This window comes from Melitaea cinxia, chromosome 13 (genome assembly GCF_905220565.1).
Source record: "Melitaea cinxia chromosome 13, ilMelCinx1.1, whole genome shotgun sequence".
Classification (NCBI taxonomy): Eukaryota; Metazoa; Arthropoda; class Insecta; order Lepidoptera; family Nymphalidae; genus Melitaea; species Melitaea cinxia.
This window is the reverse complement of record NC_059406.1, coordinates 5,184,579-5,205,784: the sequence shown is the minus strand read 5'-3', so window position 1 is coordinate 5,205,784 and position 21,206 is coordinate 5,184,579. Positions and strand designations below refer to the sequence as shown.

General features: G+C 33.8%; 3 protein-coding genes across 3 annotated transcripts in view; 1 reads left to right on the top strand and 2 right to left on the bottom strand.

Moving 5' to 3' along the window:
- Window positions 1–393: 393 nt before the first annotated feature.
- On the bottom strand, window positions 394–5,978 carry LOC123658808 (polyubiquitin-C-like). Its single transcript, XM_045594108.1, has 2 exons — window positions 5,873–5,978; window positions 394–4,090 (listed from the first exon to the last, which is right to left on the bottom strand). Exon 2 carries the CDS (start codon window positions 4,082–4,084, stop codon window positions 428–430), a length of 3,657 nt encoding a protein of 1,218 aa, XP_045450064.1. The 5' UTR covers window positions 4,085–4,090; window positions 5,873–5,978; the 3' UTR covers window positions 394–427.
- A 4,328-nt stretch (window positions 5,979–10,306) lies between these two features.
- On the bottom strand, window positions 10,307–12,744 carry LOC123659306 (cytochrome c oxidase assembly protein COX16 homolog, mitochondrial). The gene is made up of 2 exons (XM_045594552.1): window positions 12,410–12,744; window positions 10,307–10,585 (listed from the first exon to the last, which is right to left on the bottom strand). Exons 1-2 carry the CDS (start codon window positions 12,562–12,564, stop codon window positions 10,411–10,413), a joined length of 330 nt encoding a protein of 109 aa, XP_045450508.1. The 5' UTR covers window positions 12,565–12,744; the 3' UTR covers window positions 10,307–10,410.
- A 3,183-nt stretch (window positions 12,745–15,927) lies between these two features.
- LOC123659024 (tyrosine-protein kinase CSK) overlaps window positions 15,928–21,206 on the top strand; it is a 34,822-nt gene continuing 29,543 nt past the window's right edge. Inside the window, exon 1 of the mRNA XM_045594305.1 lies at window positions 15,928–16,075. The gene's annotated coding sequence lies outside the window, so the exon portion shown is untranslated. The remainder of the gene's footprint in view (window positions 16,076–21,206) is intronic.

The following is a 21,206-nucleotide window of genomic DNA, read 5'->3' as shown; positions in this document are numbered from 1 at the left end:
AAAATTAAAAAAAAAATTAACAACTAAAAAATACATATAAAATTCAATATTTTTTTAAAATTGTGTTGCTTCTATTCTATCCGAAGGAACTTCGTTCCTACCTGGTGTCCCATGACACCACATAATTTCTTGAAGTCGGTTAAAAATAGACTACTTAATACTATGTCTTTATAGAAGTAATTTGAAATTATTCAAAATAACAAATGTAATATACAAGCAAAATTATTTTTAGAAAATCATTTTGTTAAATGGATAATCACTCCACGTCTGTAACTGTTAATCAATGTCTATACGAGCGAAGTCGCGAGTAAGTGCTGGAATCAAATAAAATTGTAACAAATAAAATTTTAATAATTACATTAAGGCAAATTTTGAGGAAATAAAAATACAAAATTAATTCCGAAAATGTTACTTTATTTCAATATTTTTAAATGCCACCACCGCGTAGCCTGAGAACGAGGTGAAGAGTGGACTCTTTTTGAATGTTATAATCCGAAAGAGTGCGCCCATCTTCTAACTGCTTGCCGGCAAAGATGAGACGCTGTTGATCTGGAGGAATTCCTTCTTTGTCTTGAATTTTGGCTTTAACATTTTCAATTGTGTCAGACGGCTCAACTTCCAATGTGATCGTTTTGCCAGTCAAAGTTTTGACGAAGATCTGCATACCACCTCGCAGACGTAATACTAAATGAAGTGTTGACTCTTTTTGAATGTTGTAGTCGGAGAGTGTGCGTCCGTCTTCTAACTGTTTACCGGCAAAGATGAGACGCTGTTGGTCTGGAGGAATACCTTCCTTGTCCTGAATCTTAGCTTTCACATTTTCAATTGTGTCAGAAGGCTCAACTTCCAATGTGATTGTTTTACCTGTCAAGGTTTTGACGAAGATCTGCATACCACCTCGCAGCCGTAATACTAAATGCAGAGTAGATTCCTTTTGAATGTTGTAGTCGGAGAGTGTGCGCCCGTCTTCTAGCTGTTTGCCGGCAAAGATGAGACGCTGTTGGTCTGGAGGAATTCCCTCTTTGTCCTGAATTTTGGCTTTAACATTTTCAATTGTGTCAGAAGGCTCAACTTCCAACGTGATCGTTTTGCCAGTCAAAGTTTTGACGAAGATCTGCATACCACCTCGCAGACGTAATACTAAATGAAGTGTTGACTCTTTTTGAATGTTGTAGTCGGAGAGTGTGCGTCCGTCTTCTAATTGTTTACCAGCAAAGATGAGACGCTGTTGGTCTGGGGGAATACCTTCCTTGTCCTGAATCTTAGCTTTCACATTTTCAATTGTGTCAGAAGGCTCAACTTCCAATGTGATTGTTTTACCTGTCAAGGTTTTGACGAAGATCTGCATACCACCTCGCAGACGCAATACTAAGTGCAAAGTAGATTCTTTCTGAATGTTGTAGTCAGAGAGTGTGCGTCCGTCTTCTAACTGTTTACCGGCAAAGATGAGCCGCTGTTGGTCTGGAGGAATTCCCTCTTTGTCCTGAATTTTGGCTTTCACATTTTCGATTGTGTCAGAAGGCTCTACTTCCAATGTGATCGTTTTACCTGTCAAGGTTTTGACGAAGATCTGCATACCACCTCGCAGCCGTAATACTAAATGCAGAGTAGATTCCTTTTGAATGTTGTAGTCGGAGAGTGTGCGCCCGTCTTCCAACTGTTTGCCGGCAAAGATGAGACGCTGTTGATCTGGAGGAATTCCTTCTTTGTCTTGAATTTTGGCTTTAACATTTTCAATTGTGTCAGACGGCTCAACTTCCAATGTGATCGTTTTGCCAGTCAAAGTTTTGACGAAGATCTGCATACCACCTCGCAGCCGTAATACTAAATGAAGTGTTGACTCTTTTTGAATGTTGTAGTCGGAGAGTGTGCGTCCGTCTTCTAACTGTTTACCGGCAAAGATGAGACGCTGTTGGTCTGGAGGAATACCTTCCTTGTCCTGAATCTTAGCTTTCACATTTTCAATTGTGTCAGAAGGCTCAACTTCCAATGTGATCGTTTTACCTGTCAAGGTTTTGACGAAAATCTGCATACCACCTCGCAGACGTAATACTAAATGAAGTGTTGACTCTTTTTGAATGTTGTAGTCGGAGAGTGTGCGTCCGTCTTCTAATTGTTTACCAGCAAAGATGAGACGCTGTTGGTCTGGGGGAATACCTTCCTTGTCCTGAATCTTAGCTTTCACATTTTCAATTGTGTCAGAAGGCTCAACTTCCAATGTGATTGTTTTACCTGTCAAGGTTTTGACGAAGATCTGCATACCACCTCGCAGACGCAATACTAAGTGCAAAGTAGATTCTTTCTGAATGTTGTAGTCAGAGAGTGTGCGTCCGTCTTCTAACTGTTTACCGGCAAAGATGAGCCGCTGTTGGTCTGGAGGAATTCCCTCTTTGTCCTGAATTTTGGCTTTCACATTTTCGATTGTGTCAGAAGGCTCTACTTCCAATGTGATCGTTTTACCTGTCAAGGTTTTGACGAAGATCTGCATACCACCTCGCAGCCGTAATACTAAATGCAGAGTAGATTCCTTTTGAATGTTGTAGTCGGAGAGTGTGCGCCCGTCTTCCAACTGTTTGCCGGCAAAGATGAGACGCTGTTGATCTGGAGGAATTCCTTCTTTGTCTTGAATTTTGGCTTTAACATTTTCAATTGTGTCAGACGGCTCAACTTCCAATGTGATCGTTTTGCCAGTCAAAGTTTTGACGAAGATCTGCATACCACCTCGCAGCCGTAATACTAAATGAAGTGTTGACTCTTTTTGAATGTTGTAGTCGGAGAGTGTGCGTCCGTCTTCTAACTGTTTACCAGCAAAGATGAGACGCTGTTGGTCTGGGGGTATACCTTCCTTGTCCTGAATCTTAGCTTTCACATTTTCAATTGTGTCAGAAGGCTCAACTTCCAATGTGATCGTTTTACCTGTCAATGTTTTGACGAAAATCTGCATACCACCTCGCAGCCGTAATACTAAATGCAGAGTAGATTCCTTTTGAATGTTGTAGTCGGAGAGCGTGCGCCCGTCTTCTAACTGTTTGCCGGCAAAGATGAGACGCTGTTGGTCTGGAGGAATTCCCTCTTTATCCTGAATTTTGGCTTTAACATTTTCAATTGTGTCAGAAGGCTCAACTTCCAACGTGATTGTTTTGCCAGTCAAGGTTTTGACGAAGATCTGCATACCACCTCGCAGACGTAATACTAAATGAAGTGTTGACTCTTTTTGAATGTTGTAGTCGGAGAGTGTGCGTCCGTCTTCTAACTGTTTACCAGCAAAGATGAGCCGCTGTTGGTCTGGAGGAATTCCTTCTTTGTCTTGAATTTTGGCTTTAACATTTTCAATTGTGTCAGACGGCTCAACTTCCAATGTGATCGTTTTGCCAGTCAAAGTTTTGACGAAGATCTGCATACCACCTCGCAGACGTAATACTAAATGAAGTGTTGACTCTTTTTGAATGTTGTAGTCGGAGAGTGTGCGTCCGTCTTCTAACTGTTTACCGGCAAAGATGAGACGCTGTTGGTCTGGGGGTATACCTTCCTTGTCCTGAATCTTAGCTTTCACATTTTCAATTGTGTCAGAAGGCTCTACTTCCAATGTGATCGTTTTACCTGTCAAGGTTTTGACGAAGATCTGCATACCACCTCGCAGCCGTAATACTAAATGCAGAGTAGATTCCTTTTGAATGTTGTAGTCGGAGAGCGTGCGCCCGTCTTCTAACTGTTTGCCGGCAAAGATGAGACGCTGTTGGTCTGGAGGAATTCCCTCTTTGTCCTGAATTTTGGCTTTAACATTTTCAATTGTGTCAGAAGGCTCTACTTCCAATGTGATCGTTTTGCCTGTCAAGGTTTTGACGAAGATCTGCATACCACCTCGCAGCCGTAATACTAAATGCAGAGTAGATTCCTTTTGAATGTTGTAGTCAGAGAGTGTGCGTCCGTCTTCTAATTGTTTACCGGCAAAGATCAGACGCTGTTGGTCTGGGGGAATACCTTCCTTATCCTGAATCTTAGCTTTCACATTTTCAATTGTGTCGGAAGGCTCAACTTCCAATGTGATTGTTTTGCCAGTCAAAGTCTTCACAAAAATTTGCATGATGATCTGCAACAAAGAATATGATGTACCATTATTAATATGAACAAAACTCAATTTAGTTTTATCGTTTGATATTTTCAAATGTTTTAATATTCTAATTGATGCTAGAGATTTGTGTTACATAACTCTACTTATGCCGAGTTGCACACAAAGAAATTAAAATTTAAGTAGTGATTAAACTAATTTAATCGCAAGAATTGTATGAAATTCTTGTGATTAAATTAGTTTAATCTCTACTTACATTTTAATTTTGTTTCGTGCAACTCGGCGTTAAATAACTAGTGACTACATTAAATATATAATCTATGATATTGAATAGAATTATTATACTACCTATTATATAATTATGGTAGAACAAAAGGTTCAATTTCAAAAATATATTGTTTTTACTTGTAAAAAAAGTAACTAAAATAATAAGATTCTCTTTTAATAATACAAGTATGAAAATAAATTGTGATACACATCACAATTAAAATGATTATTTAAGACCTTTCTCAATTATAGCTAAGGTTCATTGATGTCCAGTAGACCTTCCAATTTATCAAGGTTGAAGGTATTTAGAAAATATTCAGAACACAAAGCAATCTGTTAATAATAATCTTAATATATATAAATCTCGTGTCACAATGTTTGTCCACGATGAACTCTTAAACTACTTAACCGATTTTGATCAAATTTGCACACCATGTGCAGTTTGATCCAACTTGAAAGATTTGGTATATTTTGTTTTGATATATGTAATTATTATATTTAAGAAAAAAAATAAGGCGATACGAAGTTTGCCAGGTCAGCTAGTCATTTTATAATTTTACATCAAAGGAAACTATAGAGAGAACTTTTTAGCTATACTTTTAAGAGGACTTTTTAGCGAGGTAAGAAATTTTTATTTTATAACCTCAACATTACATAGATACTATATACAACAGTATGCATTATATAAAAAGGTCGTAAGCTAAAAACATTTTGAAATGGTCAATAGTAATATAAGTTTAACAGAGTTCCTATAAAATTATTAATTAAAAGATAAATAAATTGAGACTAATTATATTAAGGTATCTGTAATAAATTATGGACACTATAATTGTAATATTCTTAATGTATATAAATTACGCGTCACTTTGTGTGTCCGCGTTGGACTCCTAAACTACTTAACTGATTTTAAATCAAATTAGCACACATATACAATTTGACCTAACTAGAAAGAATTTTATAGACATGTAATTACTATATTTAAGAACAAATAAGGCGATACGAAGTTCGCCAGGTCAGCTAGTATAATTATGTTTAAATTATTATAGAAAATACTAATATCTGCAGTACCACTTTGTTTTATAATTAACAAATGCAAATTATTTCATGACTATTTAAGGTAGATTAACACAAAAAAATAGGAGAAAAAAAGAATTCACAAAAATAAATGACAAAATACTTTTGATTGGAATAATAAAACTGCATTAGGTATTATAGGTACATAATGTTATAATATTGTGCAATTCTACGCAACATCAAATATTGAATTAATATTAGTCATTACCATAAGTTATTATCTACGTACTTTTTAGATACAAATTTGACATTAAATAGTTTTTAATACTTATCACATACAAAATTTTAGCAGAATATGTGTAAATTAACTAAGATCATTGCGTCTTAGCTTTATAAAGTAGTTATATGCATGTTCAACAAAATGGCGCTGGAAGCATATTATACTTTTATGATATTTATTAGTGTTAAAATACTATTTTCTTAAAACATGATTTTATTATTATTTTAAAATATTAAACTTACCAAATTATTTAATATTTCTTTTCCAAAAAAATCAAAACACCTTCACTTCACTTTTTAAAACGAGTTCTTCTTTGAGAATAAATGCGCAATCAACGTTTCAATTCTTTTTATACTACGAATCTGACGCCAACGACAACGATCAATAAGTTGACGATGAACTCCGAAGTTTAACGACACACATTTTGTCTCTTTCTAATTCTCTATCAAAGTAGAAATAGCGAATACAGGGAAATTGTTCTGGAACGTGGGCGAAAAAAGTTCTTTGTGACGTATTTTATATGTATTTCAAAACAAGTAAGGCGTACAAAACAAGTCATTAGTCATTCATTTTCTGCTAAATCATTAAATTGATGAAATTAGGAACCCGCAGTATCCACGTTTTATTTTAACCGTTCCTTTTTCATGCGGCGATTAACAGCCTATGGACTATTTATGATCACCAAGCTTTATTTAATATTCTAAAGCAATAAAATAAATTTAATTTGGATCAGAATATCCCGTTCAATGTTATCATCGTTTTTTATCTGGAATTTTCAGCAGGGTGGTTAATTAAAGGAACATAAGTGCTTTTGTTAAATTTTATATTGTTTTTTTATGACAACAATTTGATAAGCGTTTATTATTTACCTACTTAAACAACAAAAATGTCATTGACCGAAAATACCTACTTAGCTATTGATATCTAAAATGTATTTTGGAAAAAGTTCCCTACGGCATTCTTGACATTTGGCTGGGCGAGCGAACTGAAAAAAATGTGATACTAAAACCGTAAGAAAAATATATCACGGAAGTGACGTAATATTAGTCACACGACTGTATAATATGACGTTTGTAAAACTAAAATATTACTAAAACGACTGTAAAACTAAAATATTACTAACTACGTACGACTTTGCCCAGATTTCTCGCGAATTTGAATTCAACTTTAAATATTTTTTTAAATAATACTATTTCTAATGTGTTATTGCGCTACATAATTGGTGAATGTAGTGTTCTTTGCAGAGTTTCTATGATAATATCAAGATAATGAATATTTGTGTGCCAAAAACCTCTATTTGGACACCGGGCCAAATATATAGTACTTTTTACAAGTTAGCCCATTTTGCGGAAAACTTTCTAACTTCGGTATTTTCTACCATAAGAACACCAGATTTAGGGATAATTCTAGAAAAATGCTTAATCTATTATAGGATCTTAAGACTAAAAGTTTATTTATATTACCTGTCAAATTTGAGTGGGCAAAGTCAAAATTTTTTTTTTGTGATTTTTCATATAAATAAAACGATGAACAAGGGTTGTCACATTTTTTATTACTAATCAGTACGGTGACGTACTTGATGTTACTATGACTTATTTCGCTCTTAAACATTAATCTAAAAATATTTGAATTAACATACAATTTGCAGTTGTCTAAAGTACATGCACGTATTACTGGGTAATTTTCCATCGAACAAATCAGTCCGTGAATTTTGCAACATATTTATAGACTAACAATTTTTCATCCATTTTAGTCATGGGGCTGCCATAATCTACTGGAGCTAACAACACGTTTGCCAATTTTCTTTCTCTTCGTCAGTGAGCTTGGTTTGTTCTTCAAGTGATTTTAAGTGAATTTTCTTAACTTTATTTAACACCGTTTATCGAGAGATCCCGAACCTCTTTTCTGCCTTCCGATTTGACATCCTGTTATTTTCTACCATGTCAACCGCTAAATCTAACATTTCCTCTGAATAATTTCGGTATGCCTATCCTAATATTTTTCTTTTCTTTCTTGTGTTTTGAGGCTTAGTATTATGCATCCTAAGATAAATTTAAAAATAAATAACTTCACCGAAATTATCAAATACCCAAAATCATGTTGCAGCCTAATTATGTTGCAAATACATTCAATGTACTTTTTCAACAAAATTTTCATTTTTAGCTCATGTATTGATTACAATATTGAATAACAAAATTAATGAAAACAAAGGATTATAAAATCACTATTTAGGTATATACTTAGGTAGTTTCGAAATTAATGTAAAAAAAAATAAGTATCCACATATCTCGAATTCAATTTTAACATTGAGGTGATAACCTTAACGATAATATTTTGGTGGGCAAAGTTGTAACAACTACTTTAGAAAAACTAATTTGACATTGCCCACCATCATATTTTTGAATTTAAGAGAGATTTCGCATCGGATATTCGATTTTTCCTGTATATTTATCACAAGCTAACAATGGTCAAAAACTTGCCCACCTGGGATTATTACAATTCGAGTTTTAAAGAAAGTATTTCACACGAATTTTGGCCCGCAAAATATACCACCAACTTCAACACAGTTTAATAGCCAACTGAAGTGACGTAAGGAAAAATCAGTTACTTAAGGAGCCATATTCAATTTTTTTTCATACTTTAAAAATTAAGCACAGCAAACAAATCGTGGCAATTTTTAAAATATTTGTGAAAAGTACCTTGCTGGGCAAACCCAGATAAGCTGGGCAAACCCAGATAAGCTGGGCAATCTTGTAAGGTTTTACGGTACTGTTTTTGTGACTCTATAATTGTTTGCTCGCAAACGAAAAAAAAAAAACCGACTTCAATTACATAGACAATTAATACAACGTAAGTTGATGAAAAAAATTAACAAATGCACTAGTCGTCACTATGATTTTCGAGAGTTTCCCTGGATTTCTCTGGGATTCCATCATCAATTCCTTATCATGGCACCACCCTTTGGATATCTCCTTTCCAACAATAATTATCAAAATCGGTTCATAAGCGACGAAATTATACCCAAACATACATTAAAAGAAAATTATATAGGTCGAATTGAGAAACCTCCTCCTTTTTTGAAGTCGGTTAAAAATAAAGGTAACAAGTTAACAACTTAATAAGATTATAGCTTCGTACTGTACACTTCTTTGTTATCTTTAGACAATACGTCAATACTTAATACACCTTACATATAACATAATCTAATATAAGATAAATAATAATCGTAACCCTGCTGAAAGTTCCAGATAGATTAAAATAAAAAAAACAATGATTGATGGGAAGTTATTGTAAACTATTGTGTTTGAAACAGGGATTTCAAATACTTTATTCAAATTTGATACGTTAAAATACAATTTTTATCTGGGTGTTTTTCGATCTAGATAGATCTATCAGGAACCTCTAATGGAACTTAACATTTTATATAGTTTTTTCCACAGGAAAAAAACATTAGAAAATACAGCAGGGAATCTTATAGGTGTAAATAATTAAAAATAGGTACACTTAAGAAGTGCGAACGCAATTTCTGGTCTTCATATTTTAAAGTATTTGCATCCATGGTTGAATCATAGATGGGTTGAATCTATAGATCCCAAAAATCGCAACTAAGCGACTGTTTAATTGGTAACGTTCCACTGCGAGTCAAGACTTCTTTTTTTAACCGACTGTCCAAAAAAGAGGATCTCAATTCGATTCTATTTTTTAAAATGAATTTTACTCATATTTTATTACCTCAGAACATTTTACTGGGTGGGCCGATTTCGATGATTTTTTTTAATCGAAAGGTACTGTGTGTCATGTGGTCCCGTTTCATTTAAATTGAGATTAATAAGAAGTGCTTTTCGAGTTATATCTATTAATGCGTATTTACTTGACTACTTTTTCGTCGACCTACGTTGTATTATAACCTACCGCATAACTTTTCACTGGGTATGCCGATTTTGATGATTCTTATTTTAATCGAAAGCTAAAAGCTAATGCTTGTCCTACAATCTCAACAAAATTTGATCGAGATCTAATGACTACTTTTCGAGTAATTTTTGATAACTCGGATTTACTAGACTATTTTTTTCTCTAGGTAGGTACTTATTTTGTATTACTTGATGATGTGATTGAAGTCAGTTTTTTTTTCGTTTGCAAGCAAACACAATTTTTGTGATTGATATTGTCAAGACAAGGTTTGTTTAAAAGAATACTTAAAAAAATTGGCAAAAAAATCTAACAATATAAAATATACGAGGATAGGTACTAAGTTCGCCCTGGCATGGCAGCTAGTATTTTAAATAACTTTAAGCTTAATCCACCATATTGCTTCAATGCATGCTCTCCGAGGCATGGTGAGGAGATCCACAAGGACTAACCAGACCGAAAGTAAATATTTGTAAACACAAATTAATATCCACTCCGAGCGGGAATTGGACCCACGACCGTCGGTGTTAAGGCACCGCCGATACGGCATACGCACCACTACACTAAAGTGGTTTTATTTTAAATAACATTGTAATCCAGTTTTAAGAACAATTTTTTTGCCATAGCTCATAATCATCAACCTGAAATATTTTTGAAGATTCAATATTTTTATATTTAATTTTGACAAACATCATTTGTTTTAAAGGTAATATTATTATTAGTATTAAAAGGGTAAGTATTTTGTTTATTTAAATAATATAAACTGATTTTATAGTACTATTTATTTAACCTTTTTTATCTTAATTCTAAATTTCAAACACATTAACATTGCTACCGTTTCCACAAGCAATTATAATAATATAATATATAATCATTTCTTCTCATTTTGTTCCCAAGGCCTTGGACCTCTTTTATTTTCCCAATTATCAATATCTAGTTTCTTTATTTCTTCATAAGCAGTTTCTAATGTTACTTCTTTATCTTTGTGAAGGCCCATCTTTTCTGCTTCATCTTTGCTCACACCTTTAACCTTAGAAAATTGGTATCTGTAACAAAGACTCTGCTATTTAAGAATTCTGCTGTGAAAAATACACTTTAAGGATCTATATCTTACAGATAATATAAGTCAAGAAAGACTATCACTAAGCCATACCTAAAAAATATTATTTGAGGTTTTCTTATATGTAGCATGAGTTCTTATGGAGTGATGTAGTCCTTATGGACTAAAACTCCTTAAATAAAGAAAAAAACACATTCATACAATACAATATAATTTATTTAATGATTTCATAACTAAAAAGCATTATATAAAAGTATAATAGGCTAAATAGCTTCATTTTCTCATTCATAGCGAAGAAATGAGTAGAACCCCAATGCTGAAAGAACCTCCCAATTACTTCACATAAATTATATATCATTTTATAGATAATTGATTGCTCTACCAGCATCTACAACTAAAAAAAATACAGTCACATGCCACATATAGTGCCATGTTGCTGGTCCGTCACTGTGTATCTTAACGAGGCCGGAATTCAAACTTTACCACGGCCGGCACGTAGTTATCTTAATCCCATAGAATACATTTGGGACAATCTTACAGAAGTTTTCAAACAAGATTACCAGTGCCTAAGACCCTAGGAGAGCTTAAAACAGTTGTGGTAGAAGAGTGGCACAATATCCCCCAGTCCGACATTTAGGACATCATGCATCTATGACTGACTTCCAAACAGACTTCAAGAAGTCATTAGAGCTTGAGGTGGTAAAACCCATTATTAAAAATTAACTCTTAGGAAGTATTGACATCTTTGAGTAAAATTTAAAAATTATAGTCGATCTTTTTTTGTGGAATGGGGTTTTTGAGGGATTATTCATAACAAAACATTTATTTTTCAATATCTTTATTTGTTTTTATTGCTTAATGATAACTTTCAATGTTCAAACTTAACGATTTCTGCAAAGAGGAAGAAATACAGGTTGGGCAGTTAATTGTGCCTGTCATTGTATTATTGCTTTTGTTTTTTTAAATTAATTAATTATTACAATTATATACTTATATGACGGCTTTAATTTTGAAACAACATAATTGACGGTTGGTAACATTTTTTGTTCAATTTCAGGCTATTTTTTCCTCAAATCAATGTGGGTAAAACCGCGGGACACAGCTAGTTTCTTAATAATATGAACATGTTTATAATAATAATAATATTTTTATTTCACAAACTCAGAACTATATTACAATGATAATGTGGCAACAATATCAGAAGTAATGAGATTAGCATCTGTAACCCAACTAGGCATAGCCTATAGCCATTTCAGCTATCAGCACCATTCCCTTCGAGTAATCATTTACTATACAATATTAGGTGCCAAGAAATATATATCTTATACATTAAAATTTAGTATATATATATATATATATATATATATATATATATATATATATATATATATATATATATATATATATATATATATATATATATATATATATATATATATTAAAATTTAATATATTCTATATTTAATAATTCTATTCTCTATATTTAATAATTCTTGGCACCTATTATTGTATAGTATATTATATATATATTCGCCTTAAGTTTGTAAGATGGCAAGTACATTAACTTCTGAATTATTTCATGAATTGTTTAAATATGTGAATTTGTGTTACGTGTGGGAGAGTGTTATGTGTCTGTGTGTAAGTATGTATTGAGTTTGTTTGTTAGTAAGCTATGTAAACTCTATTTGTAATTTGTGTTATTAAGTCTATATTTGGTGCAGTAAATTCTCTTTGCCCACGATGTTTTTAACCAGTTTTTACTGTGTATTTTTCGAATACCTTACTAGATTTTTATCTTAAAGTAAATTACCTTATCTGCGTCCATTCTCTTAAGCCAAAAGATCCTCCGATCATAAATATAATAAACGGTAAACCATATTTGAGTGATTTCTTTTGACTATTTCTTCTCCAAATATTTCGTAAGACCTCTGTGCCAGGGAAACCTTTTTTACGGTCTACGGACATATTTTTAATGTATTATATGAATTAAATATATAAAAGCTTCTTCACTTATTTATCATTTTTGTAATACTTTTTACGTTTATGTAATGTTTTGACTGTTGTTGTCAAGTTGTTGTTTTAATTTTAAAATTTATCCCACAGAGTACAGTAAGTATACCGATTTATCCCCAATATGGAAAGGCAAAGTAGCTATGGCGATCTTTAATCGACTAATCGAAGAATCGATTCCTTGGATCAAATAAATCGATTTCTTAAATTATTATTTCTAATTCTTGTAAATATTCGAATGCTTTGACTATAACTGAACAAACACAAAAAGAGAGTTAGTAACAATTACATTATATAAATTAAATAAAATTAAACTTCGTGGCTTCCGGTGAGACACCCGTGCCTAAAATAGTAGTTCGCAGCGAGAGCATGGAACTGTAGTCAGCGATAAATCAATGTGGAGTCCCATTGGTCAGCCAACACACTTAGCACGGTGTTCGATGTGTCGCGCACTCGATCCCACAGTGAGGGGCACCGCTTTCTAATGACCGCGTAGAAGCAATTAGTACGGGCCTCGGCGAACGTAGACGACGCGCTACAGAAGCGTGGCAGAACAAACAACATCCTGAACGCGTTATTGTATTGGACACGCAGTGCGCTGTATGCCCGCTGCGTGAAGTCAACCCACAGACTGCAAGTTTAGAAAAATTTACAGTAAGCTTTGAAAAGCGTCAGTTTGGCTTGTTTACTACAGCGCGCAAATTTGTGAATCAACATGTTACAACGAACAGACAGCGCCCTACGCTCTCTTTCAATGTTAACCGTGTTTGATAAGTTCTCAGTAACCCAGCGAGCCAGATATTTGAATTGGTCAACTCTTTTCTGCTGAGATCCCCCTAGTGTAACACAAGTAACTCTCCGACTCCTCGTATCCTTAGCCCGAAAAACCATGAACTCACTTTTAAGCGCGTTATATTTGAGTCCATGAGCCACTGCGTATTCCTTACATAATTTAAGCAACTTAGTCAGGGCACCGATCGACGGGCTCAGTAACACCATATCATCTGCGTAGCTCATGTTATTGATACACATCCTGCCTACATAGCATCCCACGTAAGTGCTGCTGAGCTCTTCGATCAGTTTGTTCACATACAAGTTCAAAAGCTTTGATAAGATCAACCCCCTTTGCCTCACTCCACATTCTAGTCTGTACTCATCCGACCTCGAGCCAGCCCATTTACCGCAATTCCTCTGGTTGTCATACCAATATTTAAATATTGATATGACATCCGAAGGTTTCACATAGTAGCTTATTCCACAATTATATGATACTAAATCGAATTCCTTCGACAAGTCCTAAAAACAAGCATACACTGAAGTTTTTCTAGCCGTGTAGTACTGCACGGTCCGCTTGGGACAGAAAATGGCACTCTCTGTGGAGAGACCTGGTTTAAAACCGAACTGTAAGTCATGGATGTTAATGTTTTCGGACAGTTTTCTGTCAAGCAAACCGTCTAGTACCTTGGCTATAACCGTAGCCAACGATATAGGCCTATAATTGGACAAGTCGGAGGCATCCTCAGTTCTATTTTTTATAATAGGCACAACAACAGTAAACATTAATTCTTTCGGTAAGTAAGAATGGCTTAAACATAAATTATATAACATGGTAAGTACTCGAGGCAAGTGTACCCCCACGTACTTCAGATGCTCGATGCTGAGATTAGGTAATAGTTCCATATCTACTCACGAGTTCTAGTGAAAACTGCTCACCGGCGTGTTCGTTGAAGTCCCCAAGTATAAAAACAGATTCGATGCTGTTTGTCTCCACTAAAGCACTTATTTTACCCATACAATCCGTGAAATCAAAAATTATGTAGTGTCATGGGACACCAAGTAGGAACGAAGTTCCTTCGGATAGTACAGAAGCAACATAATTTAAAAAAAGTTGAATTTTATATATATTTTCTAGTTCTTGATTTTTTTTTTAATTTTGTTGATTGGTTTTTAATTAAGTACATAAATAACATAAATCAAACAAAATAATAATAATAATTCAAACTATTAAGTGAAATAAAAAAAAAAACGTCTTTATTTATTTTTGTCGACAGTATAAAATTACATAAATAATTTTAAAAAAGTTTTCTATATTTTAGTTTTACAAACGTCACATTAAACAGTCGTATGACTGTATTACGTCAGTTCCGTTATATATTTTTCTTACGGTTTTAGTATCACATTTTTTTCAGTTCGGTCACCCAGCCTAATGTCAAGCTTGTCGTAAGGAACTTCGTTCCAAATAAGGTTCACCGCCGAGTCCGTAGGCATATACACAGTAATCACTAGCATCGACTTACCACTGTCGAGGTGTATTTTAACAGCCGCTAAACGCACACTATGACACTCAACTACCGACACACGCGAGAACGCAGACTTCCTCCACAATAATGCCACCCCACCGTACGGTCATCCACGGAGAATACCCTGAGAAGTGTCTACCGCTGATTTTCCAGTAAACGCGAAGTCCTTATCTATATTTCTCAGAAAGTGAAGATCATGTGGTAGGAGCCATCATGCTTTCATCCCCCTTTTTTCGATTTTTGAATTTTTTTTAAATTATTTGTTCGTCGTTTGTTCGTTATTGTCCAAATTTATAAATTCTTTGTTCATGTTTTATTTATTTATATTTAATTAAATAAATTTTCACCCTTAAGCCTTTGCCCCCCTTACTAGATATCTTTATTTTTGTCGCTCAGATTAATTAATTATCATTTGTTTGACCACTATTGACGACTTTTTTTTTTGAAAAATCAATTTGTGTATAGCTGACTCCATAAACGTTATTTTGCCATTTAATATATATTATTAACGCCTTTAATCCTCGCCCCCCTTATAACTTAGTGGTATGAAAAATAGATGTTGGTCGATTCTTAGACCTATCTGATATGCACACAACATAAAAATCTGTAAAGCCGTTTCGGAGAAGTATGGTAACTTATTTATATTTAGTTACAATTATTGCTACAGATTTTAAGCAAGATAATTCAAACTCTGTACTATCTCAATGGTTTCCAATTAAATTGTTTTAAGTCTACAAGCGCAAATCAGGTAGATCATAAATATTCAAATATTAATATTTCTACTATTAAAATAATTATTTTGTAGTTTAAGATTAACTACAGTTTTTTGTCATGTTAGAAATTTCCTAAAATGGAAAGAGAATATGGTTATTTTAATTTATTAATTTAAAATATTTTAATTATAAATGAAACACGTTTTTATTTAATTATAAATAATATATTTATAAATTGATTGCAATTTTTAGGTTGCAACCATTTAATTTTTTAGTCTGTTGATTTGGACGAAAATTGCAGATTGACGTAAAACTAAATTTATAAAATGGCGGATATCTGCGAGTGACGTATAAGTTGTTTATGATTATCAATAATTTTCAAGTGTTGTGACTAGTAATGAATTAAGACTTAAGAGAAATTGTTATATCGTGAGCTATTAACAAGGATTTTTGGTAAGTTTCCTTATTCGTTCTATAGTTAAATGTCGATTTCTTAGTGGTTGACATGTTGGTGAAGCAATGTAGGAAACTGTAGGCGGACGACTTCATAATTATGCGATTGATATTTTTGACTTACAAAATACCGTGAATTATATTACTTATTCCTGAGTATTATCGTTTGTTGACGTTCATCCTACATTTGCCTATTTTTCTTCTATTAAATTAAAATTATACGTATATTGAAAAAATGAAAAAGAATGTTTTTACTATTTACATCACTTATCAACACTATAATGAAGCATATGGAAAAATAGACAAAAATAAACGCATACAGAATACTTTTTAACAAGCAGTAACAGAGATCTTCACAACTTATTTTGAAGTGTTCTGTGTAATAGTAATTGTATAACAAGATTTTTTTCCCTAGTAAAATATTTTAATTTTTTCCATACCAGCTTTACAATTTAATGCTTAAAATAAATGTTATATATTTTTTTACTTTGATTGGCACATTTAAAATTACATGTATGTCAGTGGTACTGTACATTTTTCCTTTTATCCAGCTTCTAAAAGAAGCTTATTATATCGTGTATCGCTATGTTTTTAGTTTTACTCACTATGTAGACTGTCAGTATTTGAATCTAATAAGACACTGGTGGAACCAGAGATCGAAAAAAATTATTACTACATAAATATAATAAATACAAATATTATAAATTGACTATTGTAAAATAGCTTATTAGTCCAGTTATCTCAGAAGCATTCATTTTTGCTAGCTGTCTCGGGTCATTAGGAAGAGGCACTTATTATAAGCAGAAGCTTTATAGGTATACTGAAATTCAAACACAAACATCAAATATGACTAATTAGTAAACAGTAGCTTATGTCTCATTGTTTTACCCATGGAAGCTTAGCAGTACAGGGTAGGTAATGATACTTTATTTATCTAATGATAATATTTGTTTGCCTCCGAACCCTTTTAAAACAAAAATAATCAAAATCTAACATAATAAATTCTATGAAAATTTCGCCATACAATTTTTATCCCATTACACTCCCAAAATCTAACAATATTGAAATGTTGCATTATAAAGCCAATTTTTATAATTGAAAAATGTGCAGAAGTGACAAAATTATCTAAATTAAACTTTCCCATTCTGCCCTTAGCAAGATTTGGTTTCTTAAAATTGTTATATTATTGTATGTATGAGTATGCAGGGGATTTCGGGGGCGATAAGTAGATATAGCTAATATTCATTTTTAGAAATGTTTCCCTGTTTTTGTGCAATGGCAATGAAAAAATGACTACAATATTGTTAGAAAATGAAGGTAAATTTCACAATTTTCAATTAAGTTGTTAAAAGCTCAGGTGGGGGAAATCGGCTGGTTGGATCGACCGAGAAGACCACGGTTCAAATCCACATATCTCCAGATTGATTGTTTTTTCCTTTTTTTCTAATTGCACTCATTATTTTTTATTTTAATTACCAGTCCATATTTTTTATTATTATGAAGGTAAAATCAGAAAATATTATTCATATTTTATCAATGTGTAATTCGTATTTAAATATAATTTCCAAAAAACACGATTTACTAAAAATACCGAGCTAAGATCGATTACCCAGGTAATATGTATCGAATTTTTTGATATGATGATTTTTATTTTCGGTTTAAGCGAACCGTGGCGCCGTCTATAGTAAGTTCTTTACAGAGACCCGTAACTATTCAAAGTTTCATATTACAATGAAAATCTTTGACAGGAGACGACACCATGCTATTTTTAATACGTACGATTTTATTTTTGTGTTACCCATACATTAGGAATTCTAAACTGAACGACGAAATGTTTAGAATTCCTAATGTATGTCATCATATCAAAAATTTCGCTCCAGCGGGTACATCGTTCCATAGCTTAATTGGCTAGAGCGCTGACACGGTCAGTCGGAGACGCGGGTTCGATCCCCGCTGGAGCGGTCAATTTTTGATATGATATTCAAAAATGTTTAGAATTCCTAATGTGTGGGGGAACACAAAAATAAAATCGTACATATTAATCTTTATGGATACTTATTTCCATAAAAACTAAAATTTTATTTATTTATAGTCTTTTAGGTACTCCAAAATCATGTTGTAATATTGTTTGTTTAAAAATCCCGCCAAAACGCCACGTTATGTCATCTGAGAGCGTCATTGGACGTCGTGACGTCATTTGGAGTAATAACAATGGGCGCGTTCCACCTAAGGCCCACAATGTCATCGATCACGACCGCTAAAATTGCCGTTCCACTAACGTAAAAAAACGCCGCGGGCGTTGTGGGCGAATTTTATGTGGAACGCATATTTGGGCGCTGTTAAGTGTCAGGCGTCAGCTGTGTGTTCGCAATATGGCGGCATGGTGAAAACATGATGCGGGCGTTGCGGACGCTTAATGGAACGCAGCCAATGCTTGATCCTACAAATGACGTCACATTGGTATTTCAGTACAGATTAAAAATATTGTCAATGTCAACATTTTATTTCTTCATTTAAAAATATTTAAATGAATTATATTAAATTTTTATTTGATAAATAATCGTAAAACAGTGTATATATTTATCTAAGTACCATATCGGATCCCCTATTATTACTCATTTTTTTTACTTCATACTCCCTTCCCGTGGGTGTCATAAGAGGCGACTAAGGGATAACACAGTTCCGCTACCACCTTGGAACTTAAAAAGCCAACCGAATGCGGGCAGCAGCGTCTTCGGTGCGACAAAACCAGCCCTGCGGTCACCAACCCGCCTGCCCAGTGTGGTGACTATGGGCGCGAACTTTTGGAGGCCTATCTCCAGTAGTCGACTATATTAGGCTGAAGTGGTATACAAAATTTTAATGATAAACCGTATGCTGAATAATTAAAGGTAACTCAAAATCAAATATGTTTAGAACATACGGATGCTTGCTTGCTTGCGGTCTGTGATTGATGATTGTGTATACCTTTTTTGATCCCCAACACAGGAGTATCTTATTAGCAGCCTGAAGTGTTTGTTTTAATAATTTTAATCCTGCATTACTATTTGTCCAAACAATTATAGATTTAAATGAACTTAACTTTTACTTAATTATTTAATGATCACTATATCATATCATTTACTTAATTATTTATGATATGATGATTATAGTTATATAATTCATAGTATAATAAAAGTAATTATAATATTTAAAAAATGAAAGTCTTATTTTTATTATCTGCATTCACATTAAATTACTGATCTAATTAACATAGAACTTTCACATTGTAATGTGTTATGATTTCTATATTGTCTTAGCTACTATATTTTTTTTTAACGCTTCAGCCTGTAATAGCCCACTGCTGGGCACAAGCCTCTTTCCCCATGTAGGAGAAGGATTAGAGCTTAACCCACCACGCTGCTCCAATGCGGGTTGGCGGATATATTCTGTACTATGAGTCACAATCGCTATTAGGTGTACATGATAACAACCGGAATCGACAGAAACGAAAAAAACCGACTTCAATTACATCGACAAGTAATACAACGTAAGTAGAAAATTAAAAAACGCACTGGGATTCCATCATCCGATTCTGGTTTCCTTATCATGGTACCACACTTGGGATAGCTCCTTTCTAACAAAAAAAGAATTATCAAAATCGGTTAATAACATTTCATAAAAATCGGTCTAGCCGTTTCGGAGGCTTATTTTAACTAACATTGTGACACGACAATTTAAAATATATATCTCAATATATATACGGTCGAATTTTTAAGAATATATTTAGTGCCAAGGTATCGAAAATCTGATATCTATTACATTTGTCACGCCACTACTAATTCAATTTACTTTGGGTTATATCGATAACTTTTGTTTCCCATCTGATCTCAGCGTTTGAGTGCACATCTTTCGCAAAGATTTCGAGAATAGCCCTATCTAAAATTTGCGGAGGGTCCTTAAATTGATGAACCAGTGGCGCTGACGGTAAACGTCCTCCGAAACCTGTAACGACAATATTTACACTAAATGCTTTATACGCTGTTCAGACGACTTGTATTCTTCTACGCGCTACCTCCACAATTTTTTTCTTTCAATTGTAAATTTCATCCTACATAGACATGTACTCAGCAATTTAAGAGGTTCTGCAGTTGGTTTGGAAGATAATTTTATCCACAATGAATTACTGTGTAGTGTTTTAACTGTGCTTATTCAGATATATCGTTAATCTTTTGGCACTATTGTAGATTTCAGAAGACTTAACTCAATAGTGTCGAAGACTTTGTTTTGTATTGTCTACAAATTAAAAAAAAAGTCCTACTTAGATTGTTGAATAATCTGGTTAGCTTTATTTATAAATACTATTTATTAGAGTGTATTGTGTGACTACGGTACTAAAGGATATAGCCACCCCCTCTCTTCCCGTGGGTGTCGTAAAAGGCGACTAAAGGATAACACAATTCCGCTACCACCTTGGAACTTAAAAAGCCGACCGGTGGCGGGATAACCATCCAACTGCTGGCTTTGTAATACACAGGCCGAAGACGGGCACCAGCGTCTTCGGTGCGACAAAGCCAGCCCTGCGGTCACCAACCCGCCTGCCCAGCGTGGTGACTATGGGCAAAACACATGAGTTCACGTTATTTTTGGCGTGAACTTGCGGAGGCCTATGTCCAGCAGTGGACTGTATAGGCTGTAATGATGAATGATGACTTATTAGAGTAATCGAATTCGATAAGTTTATATGAAGACGAAAACATTATGATTGGTGATTGTTCGTAAAGACAGCTATGCTTTGTGAGCTACAAATCTTTTTTCTACCCAATATCCTCGTCTTTTCAAACTCTTAAAACATTATAAGTCGATTCGCCTGTACTCGCAGGTATTTATTTAAAGCTACTTTACAATTAGTACCATTACGTCTTACTATAAGCCGCTGATAAAGAATCGAAATAGAAATAAATATTCGTTCGTGGCTTGTCTAATAATTAAGTCAACCTCTCTTTTGATGTAGTTTTGCGGCTTCGGTAACCCCACAATACTCCTCATACCACAAAAATACCAATACTATGGTACTACTAAATTCTTTTATCCCACGTAAGGACATCAATACTGACTATTGATTTGATCTATAATTATTAGTGTGGGCGGA

Excerpts from the sequence above, each read along its gene's own strand:
- LOC123659306 (XM_045594552.1), bottom strand. The coding sequence starts at position 12,564 with ATGTCCGTAGACCGTAAAAAAGGTTTCCCTGGCACAGAGGTCTTACGA. Across the intron at positions 10,586-12,409 it reads AGAGAATGGACGCAGATAAG|ATACCAATTTTCTAAGGTTA; the intron begins GTAATTTACTTT and ends TCTTTGTTACAG.
- LOC123658808 (XM_045594108.1), bottom strand. The coding sequence starts at position 4,084 with ATGCAAATTTTTGTGAAGACTTTGACTGGCAAAACAATCACATTGGAA.